Source organism: Lygodium microphyllum, chromosome 22 (assembly GCF_053477565.2).
Source record: "Lygodium microphyllum isolate KBCC chromosome 22, Lygodium_microphyllum_v1.1.10, whole genome shotgun sequence".
NCBI classification, from domain to species: domain Eukaryota; kingdom Viridiplantae; phylum Streptophyta; class Polypodiopsida; order Schizaeales; family Lygodiaceae; genus Lygodium; species Lygodium microphyllum.
In genome coordinates this window covers 49,679,862-49,689,932 of record NC_141156.1, presented here as the reverse complement: position 1 = coordinate 49,689,932, position 10,071 = coordinate 49,679,862, and the positions used below count along the sequence as shown (strand labels likewise).

The window sequence follows — 10,071 nt, the reverse complement described above, 5'->3', positions numbered from 1 at the left end:
AAATTATTTATGGATATAGATTGTCTACACCTGTTACATCATTGTTAAACAAAGTTCAAATTGTTGATAATATTGCTAACATGCATGCTACTATTTTTTATGAAGTTAAATATATGATTGCGAAAGCCCAGCAATCATACACAAAACAAGCCAATAAGAAAAGAAAAGCTACGAGTTTCAAAGTTGATGATTATGTTTGGTTACGCATTGAAAAGAGAAGATTACAAAGTGTTGACAAACACCTTGTTGTAAAGTTAGCTCCTCGATTTTATGGACCTTTCAAGATCATTCACAAAATCAATGACAATGCATTTAAACTAGAATTACCACAATACTGGAAAATCCACAACACTTTTCATATCAGTTTATTATGACCTTTTAGAGGCCAATTACCTCTACATCCTGTCTATGAAAACCCTTCTTTGCTAGAAGAAGAAACTGAAATCCTTGAGCCTGAAACTATTCTAGATACTGACTTTATGACCACTAGAATTGGCCGTAGATATTCTAGATACTTGGTTAAGTTTAAAAATCATCCTGTTGAAGAGGCCCAATGGATGCAGCTCGAGACTTAAGTGCTTACTCCTCAATGTTGGCTCCACATTGAGCTAATAGCAATTGAGGACAATTGCTATCCTACCTCGGGGGTATGATGCTAAGAGGCATATTCCATGGTGGATTCCGTGAGGTTTTGCAGTGGATTCCGTAAAATTATATTTGTTGGCGAGGCTCATATACAAGGTGGATTCCTTGTGCGAAAAGTCGATGGGGACGCCTGTCCTTTTCGGGCGTCTTGTTAATTTAATGTGCAAGCGGGTGATTCCGCAAAATACATATTTAAATTAACGGACGTTTATGAGTTTAGAGTGCACACTTATAATAAATTAAGGTTAGGATTTAATTCTAACCAATTTATTTATTTTATAGCTGAAGATAGCTAGGTATTCACTTTTTTCGGTTTAATTTTATTATTTTCTAACAATTGTGAATGCTTCAGTTGATGTGTAGAGTAGGCAGCGGTGGCGTTGGGAAGCACTGGGCGATAGTGTGTATTCAAGTTATTTAGAAAAAATTATCATTTTGATGGGTGCGCATCTTAGGCGTGGCGCTAATATTTATTTTGACACGCTTATTTATTGAAATGCCTGACATTTATTTATTATTTTGTATGTGTATGGTCGTTATTTTGTATGCGTATGGCAACGGTTTAAATATTTGTTAATTGGACATTGTATTTGGACACAGCCCGACTCTTTGGGCACCCAATCGCTTTAATTCTTTAGTTGGACAAAAGCAAACATAAAAGCTAAAGCGTGCTAATTGTAATTTGGGCTATTTTTTGATCTTGGAGATGAATAATATATCAAATACATGCTTTGTGGAGCGTTCACACAAGGCATGGGGGGAGATTGTACCCAATTAGTCTTTTGCTTCATGTCGTGAAAGTCTTATCTCTTATTTTTTGTGCAAAAATAGAGTTCTTTTGTTCTTGGGGACCTTTCGGCACTCGCTATGTACGCATACAACATCCAATCTGTGCACCATTACTCTTGAGACTTCCTTGTTTTGAATCTCCCACCAATGTGAGGGGTTAGTACCTTACTCTACCATTGTAAGGGATGAGTTCCTTGCTACCAAACACATTTTTACCATTGCAATTCATTCATGAGAAATTTGAGTATTAGCTATGGCTGCTATGATCATGGTTATTTCATATTTTCTTGAGTACTTATTGTATTTCTTAGTTTAATGGAAAACTGGCTTTATTATTGACTTAGGGTGGGCAGTGGATGAGATAGATTTACATCTCTTGGTTGATTTTGAGGTTGAAGATGCAAAGCTTGTTATATGCAAGCAGATCCTCAAAAGCATTGAAGTGGAGACTAAGGCTTATGAGTGATGGCGATTGCCTACTGAAGAAGAAAGAGTTGCAATAATTGAAAGGCTCAGCCTAGCCAACATGGGAAAGTACAAGGCATCAGATGTGCAAGAGGATGGGAGTGGCAGAATCTCATTGTGGAAAACATATTTGCTTGAAAACGATGAAAATCAATCGGTATTTGATTTATGCTCTACTTATTCTTGGTTAATGATAGTTCTTGGTTTTCTTTTTTAAGAATGCATCTTTGCAACTAGGTCCTGGTGTATAGTGATGGCTTTCTTACTTGAGTAAGGGGCTAAAGGACATCAGTTTGCCAACAGCTCCAAGTCCATAGGTCACAAAAAAGATGCGGCTTTTCACAATACATTGGCAAATTGGATTATACAAAGGTACATAGATATGTGCAAATACTATGTTGTGGGATGTATTATAGAGAAAGATTGTATTAATTTGAATAAATAATGTACAATATGTCCCTCATTACATACAATAAATTTTCACAACTAGTATTCTTTGGACAATGCAAGGCTCCCCCTTTTTGCATTGAAGGTATTGACCAAGTTTTGTGGAGGCTATGCCCTTCCAGTGAATGTTGAAAAAATAACGTTGATAAAAAAGTGATTTGTATTGTGGGTGTACAATTTGCATCAAGGAGGTGCACAATTTGCATTCTTATTCAAAAAGAAATTTTTGCAGGTAGATGAAATACATGGTTCTTGTGGAGTCATTGTCTCCAATAGTACCAACACCACCTATATAGCTACCAATATCAGAGAATAAGGATGATGAAGATGATGAGATGCCGCCAAAGAAGATGAAACCATTCTCTTTGAGTCCACATAGCTAGGAATAAAAGCTTTGATTATCTGCTCTTTGAGCCCCATCTCTAGTCTTATCTTTCCCTCGAGGCCAACCATTGTAAAAACTTTTCATTTGCGCACGAATTATTGTGTGATTCTTCTCTCTTTTGTTCCAATATTTGTAATGAAAGAGGTATATTTGAGTTTTGACACATCTTGTTTACTTTGTCTTTGATCTCATTCTATGCCAAATTACTCTATAAAACCTTGGAAAACTTCTAGTAAGATATTTGCCTTTTGTGCATAACCATCGTGTCTTGTATGTTTGAAGTACATGGTCCTTGCTTGGTAATGAGACTTCTCCATTCCTTGGGCGGACTAAATCAACAAACTCCCATATTGCTGCACAAACCAAGGACTGTGACTATAAATAATATACTATTTATGAGAAAAATAATGGGATTAATTAAGAGCTAAATAATAAGTTCAAGGCATAGAAACCAAATATGAAGTTATTTACTATAGTGTGTGAGATTATCTACTCCCCAAGCATCCTTCATGGAGCATTTGAATTTGTCAAAGACCTTCTTGAAGGCTAGGAGGTACTCCTTGGACCAATGTGTTTTATCACAATATATGAACACTCTATCCAATGCCTTCTAGACTTCAGTCTTCCTGCTCCTTGTTCTTCCATCATCCTTGTTGTCTTTGATTGCATTGTGTAGCACTTTTCATTGGTTGTAATGATTGTGAGAAGAATCATTCATAGAGTTCCTTTTTCTGGGCTCACCATGGATGCCCAAAAACCTTCATGGCCTTAACTCCACCTATTAAGGGTTTCTTGGGAGCACTATTCTCATTGTTGGATCTACCTCGATCACAACATTGCCCCCATGGTTGAGACCAATGTCTAACAAAACCTTAACAACATCATCCTTGGCCTTTTGGGGTTGCAAATTCCATTCAGATCCAATGTAAAGATGCACAATTTTCTCTACTATTCTACACAAGGCATGCAATGTGCATATGTGGATGTTTGTTAAAGGGATACCTAGAATAGCTTGAAAGTTTGGATCTTTGGTATGCCTATCAGGCACCTTACTTAAACTAGTAGCATTGCACTCCTTGACCATGGCCATGCAATAAGTGCAAGGACTCTTAATAGTAGTACCTCTTGACACATTATACATGCACTTTGTGTCTTTAAATCTATGGCAATGTACCACTCCACTTTATATTGTCCAAACCTTTCAATACTTAATTCCTCCCCTACTTTTGAGAGCACTTATCACCTTAAATATAGAAGTTTATTGAAATACCTAGTGCAACACGTCAAAATCTTCTATGTCAATCTGAAATGTTCCCAACCACCAAAGACTTGCTCTAATTTCATGCTAAAGTGCATTGATCCCCCCATGCCTTCATCACCCTCGCTACCTAGCTCAAGAGTCTTATTCATCACAGTGATAGAAACTCTCTCCACTTCCTTACCCTTCACAATCTTAGCTTCATCTAGCTTGATAACAAAAATAGTAACCCCATTTGCTATTGTATGCTCTACTCTATAAAACCTAATCATAGCTATTTTCAAAGTCTTCAATTCAAAGAATATGTTGTTAGAACTATCATACTTTAGCACTATTCTGCTATTTACGATGGGAAAGGGCTCACCAAGGACTTTTAAGACTCTTTGGTGGATGTTGCACCTTATCTGTTGAATTGAAGATGGCTTTGGAAGCAAAGACCCCTTGACCCTTTTCTTCTTCAATGTCTCTTGCATGACTTTGAAGAGTTGAGACCATGAAGGTATATTATGTGTTTTAATATGCAGGTCAGAGAACCAAAATATGATGCTTACATGTAAAACATCCATGTTTAATAATGCTCTTCCCTTGGGAAAAAAAAATCTTATTTAAAAAGAAGTAAAGTATATTGTGATCTCTCTCTCTCTCTCTCTCTCTCTCTCTGATGGAGAGAATATTGAACACTCTCTCTAACAACATCTCTCTTTATCTGTTTGTTTGTCTATTTCACACACACACACACACACACGGATGGGCAAATGTTTGCAGAGCAAAAGTAAAAAATCTAGAGTGACCATGAATGCATATAGCACAACTTAATATTATGTAGGCTACAAAACCAAAAGTATATGTGTGGAATGTATATGTCTAAATAGCCTGTGCACATGAGCGACATGTGAGGTATAATGTGAGGCACTGTTGATGTGGAGTGCACTTTTGAACTGTTGTGTTCACAGCCCATTATGAACCAGGCATTGCTTCACTGAATGAGCTTATGAGGCAAAGTGAGACGTTTAGTAGACAAGTTATTTAATTAGCATTTAGGAAAACATGTGACAAGGCTGTTGGTTCTACATGTGAGCCAAAGCTCACTCATTAGTGGTTGTTTCAAAAGGGTACACACACACACACACACACACACACACACACACACACACACACACACACACACACACACACACACACACACAAGTCAAGCGGAGTGACTCAAGTGCTAGTATATAGTTTCAGACTACCTATACATAAGTCAAGCAGATTACCTCAAGTGCTAGGATATATATCAAGTTGCCTATATCTGCGAGGACTCCATTGCAGGTATGCTGCGTAGAGCTCTGTTGATGCACAGCACAAGACCGACCCTCACAGCAAGCAGAAGCAGAAGAGGAGACGCGTCTTGTGGTAAGCCTCGTCGCGCATTCTTCTCTCTCCTCGTCTCAGATCCTGCGCGTTGCCTGACCTTTCCATTTCCTGCACGCAGTGCCATCCAGATTTTGCCCTAAATCCCATTCTACTCCGTTTTCAACGAAGGAGAGCGCAGACGACAAAGGGGCCTCCCCCACGCAGACCTTAACCTCATGCCCCTTCACATTGGAGGCCTTGCTCGCAAAGAGAACTGACATTGCCCGCAGCACCCTGCCTTGTAAAGTCAGGTACCTCCGCTTCCCCCCCAAGCCGAATGCGCGCGCCTCACGCATCCTTGCCGTGCTGTCACAGCACCACGATTGGAACTCGGACACACAGAAAGCACTTGATGACTTGAATGTCAAGCTCAACCGTAAGGTTGTCCGTTTGGTCCTCAAATCATTGTCGCATGCCAAGGTTGCTGTTGGCTTCTTCAAATGGGCTCGCATGCAGGCACAGTTCCAGCACACCACCATGACTTATGCTGCCATTGTCCGGCTTGTCGGAGACTCTGGAGACTTTAATCTGATGTATACAATTTTGCTGGAAATGAAAAAGGATGAATGTCCACTTACACCCTATTTCCTTGCTGATATAATCATGGCGTATGGCAATTCAAACATGGCAAAGGAAGCTTTCCTTGTTTTTGAAGAGATGAAGAATGCCGGTTGCCCCCCCAATCTGTTTGTCTACAATTGCCTGATAAGTGTACTGACTAAGTCTGGGTATCTTGAAGGAGCCAAGCAGGTACATGAGGCAATGTGGAATTTCCAACATTGCCAGCCAGACACTGTCACTTATAATATGCTGATTGATAAGTATGGCAAATCCGGCGATGTTCTTGAAGCACAACGTTATTTGCTGCACATGAAGCAGAAAAACATCCAACCAAATGAGAAGAGTTATGCAAGTGTCATTGGGAATCTTAACAGGGCTGGAAAGCCAGAGAAGGCTCTGGAAATCTTTCATGCAATCAAAGACAAGAGATTTTTGGTAAACAAAGTGACATACACAGAACTAATCAAAGGTCTTGGGAAAGCGGGCAAAGTGGAAGATGCTTTGAGCTTGTACCATGAGATGGAAAATGCAGGGTATGTGTTAGAAGTGGTTACATACAATATAATTATTGATATCCTTGTGAGGCATGGATTAGTCACTGAAGCATGGAAAATTTTTGTTTGCATGGAAGGGAAACAATGTTCCCCTAATGAAGTAACATATAATTCTATGATAAAAGGTTTTTGCAATGCACAGAGAATGGATGAAGCTCTTCAATGGTATGAAACCATGAAACAGCAGGGAATACTGCCTGGTGATTATACTCATGCCACTCTTGTAGGTGGTTTCTGCAATATAGGGGAGTGGAAAGCTGCTTATGAGTTTTTGATGGAGACAGAAAAGCTGTATGCTCAAAGTTTGAGTACAGGAGTCACACACACTGCAAAAAACAAACTCCGGTTTACCAGGAGTGTCTTTGTACATAATATCATGCTTCGTGCTTTTGTCAAAGCAGGGCAGATAGAATCTGCGTGTGCACATTTCAAAAGCATGAAAGAAAGGGGATGCTGCCCTGATGTTGTTTCCTGTACTACCATCATATATGGACTCGGGAATGCTGGGAAAACCAACGATGTTATGGCTATGTACAAGGAAATGAAATCGTTAGGTATACAACCTAACCTTGTAACATTTAACACCTTAATTTATATTTTTGCCAAGGCAGGGATGACTTTTGAGGTACAGAAGACTGTTGATGAGATGGTCTCTCTTGGTTTAAAACCTGATAACATCACATTTATTTCTCTTTTGCCCACTGTTAAAACAAATCGTCGAGTCTTTGGAAAGGATGAACTTGCAGCAGCAAAGCGCAGGTTTGACCATATTCTTCAGAAAGTACAGGTTGATGAGTAGTGTTCATAGAAATTTGTGTAAAGGTAATTGCTACCCAACTCTTTATGAATACACCACGGTTTTGGAAAATTTGTCTAATTAATGGTGAGAATGTGCTTAGCTTAGACATAGTTTTTATCAATTTAAGGCACGGGGAATATTGTCAGCAGAGCGCATGGCTTCATAAAGTGGACTTCATATGCCTTAAAAGGAGGGGAGCGAACTAGCCTCATGTATGTAAGGGGCAGACAATCACTGCAAGTATTGTTTTTGTCTTAGTTTGGACTTGGCCATAGGGTTATTATCTCTCAAAAGGCAAAAGGCCAAATTGCTTACATGCAAGATATATCTGCAATAGTGATATTTCCCTTCAGCTGCGAGTTTGAAGAGCTATGCAACTGGATGTAAGACTACAGACCAGCAAAGGAAATTAAGAGTGACTTCTGTACTCGACTGCCAAACCATGTAATTAGTTGGGCTACTGGATTCTGATGGCTGCATCTGCCTGTAATCGAACTACATGCTAAAGTATGTGGGTGAGCGCAAGTGGTTGTGCAGTCTAGCAAGTGTCGCTGGTGGGTGCTTGCGTGGAGGTGTGGGTGTGGAATGTGGTGGTTGAATCTGCCAAAGGCTCTCCCTCCCATCAAGTTGCACAATTCTTACTTTCACCTGCCATAAACTTAATTCTCACTTTGTATTGGATTGGACAAAGAAGTAAATTAGAGAGTTAAAGAATTCCATCAAGTGACAATTGGAATTGAGATGAACTTAAAATTACTGAGTCTTAGAAAGTGGCATAAACTAATAGTAGCAATAAAGAATTGCATTAATAAGTTTTACTACACCCCACATTTTAAAGAAAAAGAAGAAACAAAAAAGGTGGCTTGTAAACTAGAGGCATAACATGCATCTTATGCAACCTAATTGTCTTTTACCACGAGAAATTTTGGGAATGGTGATGGCATTTTTAATATCAAAATTGTAGCAGCCTTTTCTTCACTAGAAATGCAAGAGCGAGACATTTCATTACTTCCTTTCGTTCAAGTGGTCAACTTAAGTTCTTTTGCTTGAGGCTTCTCTTGAATAGAGTTTCCTACTACTCTTAATCTTGAGATAAAAGAGACCATATCGTTTCATTAATCAACATAGAATTATCATTATTCAAGGTAGATGCATTACTCTACATCCATATGAACCACAAAAAATGAGCCCTTAGCCACTTTCAAAGATAGGCAACCTAGTAGACTCATTGTTAAGATATGCTAAGTATCCTACTCACATAAGGTGTTGCCAATCATCCAGAGTACTCAAAGTTGTAAGGCTCCCATTATGAGGAAAAGCCATGTGTAAGCTTGAACGTTGGTTGGGTCCTATTGTGTATGTTAAACGAGGTCTATGTGATTGGATGTAAAAAAGTTGACCTTTGTGGGTCCAATGTGGTTGGGAGTAGTTAAGCTGGTAGTAACTTGAGGCACATTGCATTGAGGTTGCAAAATGTGGGAGTTATCAGGGATCCTTATTTTGGGTCCCTCCACAACCCTACTTGGGGGGGGGGGGCATCCCTAAGGGAACCAATGCCCCCCTTGGTAGAGTTTTAGAGATAACACCTCAACTTGATGGAAAAGGGAAGATTCCTTAGGATATTCTTTCGCAGACTAGTGAAGGTTAATAATTGTATGATATGCTAGTTAGTCCAACTTGATCATCTTCACGAGCTTCTAAAAAGAAGACTTGAATTGTGGATCATTCATCTTTCATTGAGTAAGAGCTTTAGAGCAAAAGTGCGCAGGTCGATAGAGGCATCTTTCTATTAGTTTGTTTGCAATTGAAGAAAATTTAGTCTTGTAATTTGCAACGTACTCTCTATTTCTTGCTCAGATTCTATTTGTTGCATTGTGGCACTCACCAAGCACGAATAGTCTCCAATTGATTTTCTAAGGGTTATAGGGCCTAATGATTTTGTGTAGCATGAAAAAAGCTTGTTAATATATGTCTAGTGCTAATGAAGAAGACTCCTCCATATCAAGGATGTGAAGGAACATGGACTCATGTGTAATAGCTGGTGAAGAAGTAGAGGACAACTTTAGATGCTTTAGCTCCATTCCCTTCACTCCTAGTGAAGGTGAGGCTATTTCTTCCAACACTTCCCCTTGGGATGGGCAACCTTCCCCCAATGTAGGCATTAAAGCTTCTCTAAATCTATTCAAAGCCCAAGAAAGACCCCGAATGTTTAACCTAATTCTTCTTCTTGTTCTTGGCCTTCTTGTTGGTCCCTCTCAAACTTGCAATGGCAGCTTTCGAAGGGTTGGATCTAGTGTCACCAATCTCTTTGAGTCACTTTTCGAGCTCCAAGACAAGTGAAACTAACTTTTTTCATAGAAGAGTCTCTCGAACCTTGGAGGTGACAAGTTGGTGTAGAAGACATCATACTTGGGAGATGGAAACTGAGTGATGATAATCATTGCCATGTCCTCTGATGAAATAAATGCTGATTGACTAGTAATAAAATAATAACAAAAAGCTACACATATAAAGAATGATGGTTGCTCCATTTGGCTGAAGTGAAGGCAATATCAAGTTCCATAGAAAAAGAAATAGGTTGGAAATAAGCCTCAACAAGTGCGAACACACCTAAAACTAACTAGAAAAGAAATGCATGCTCTAAATTGAGTTGCCTTCTCCATTAAAATACATGATAGATAGAGGCTCATAAGTAGGAGATGATTGTGCAAGACACACATGACAATTAATATCTTCATCAAAATCATATATAAATGATAGATTTTGCTCCTAA

The 10,071-nt window shown here is 39.1% G+C and overlaps 1 protein-coding gene across 1 annotated transcript; it reads left to right on the top strand.

The window, feature by feature from the left end:
• Positions 1-5,226: 5,226 nt before the first annotated feature.
• LOC148017133 (uncharacterized) lies at positions 5,227-8,036 on the top strand. Its single transcript, XM_087663299.1, has 2 exons — positions 5,227-5,384; positions 5,464-8,036. The coding sequence occupies exons 1-2, from the start codon at positions 5,303-5,305 to the stop codon at positions 7,296-7,298; spliced, it is 1,917 nt and encodes a 638-aa protein (XP_087519425.1). The 5' UTR covers positions 5,227-5,302; the 3' UTR covers positions 7,299-8,036.
• The last annotated feature ends 2,035 nt before the right edge of the window (positions 8,037-10,071 follow it).

Bases quoted from the DNA above. Each gene is read 5' to 3' on its own strand.
- LOC148017133 (XM_087663299.1), top strand. From the start codon at position 5,303: ATGCTGCGTAGAGCTCTGTTGATGCACAGCACAAGACCGACCCTCACA. The intron at 5,385-5,463 runs GTAAGCCTCGTC...TCCTGCACGCAG, and splicing joins AAGAGGAGACGCGTCTTGTG to TGCCATCCAGATTTTGCCCT.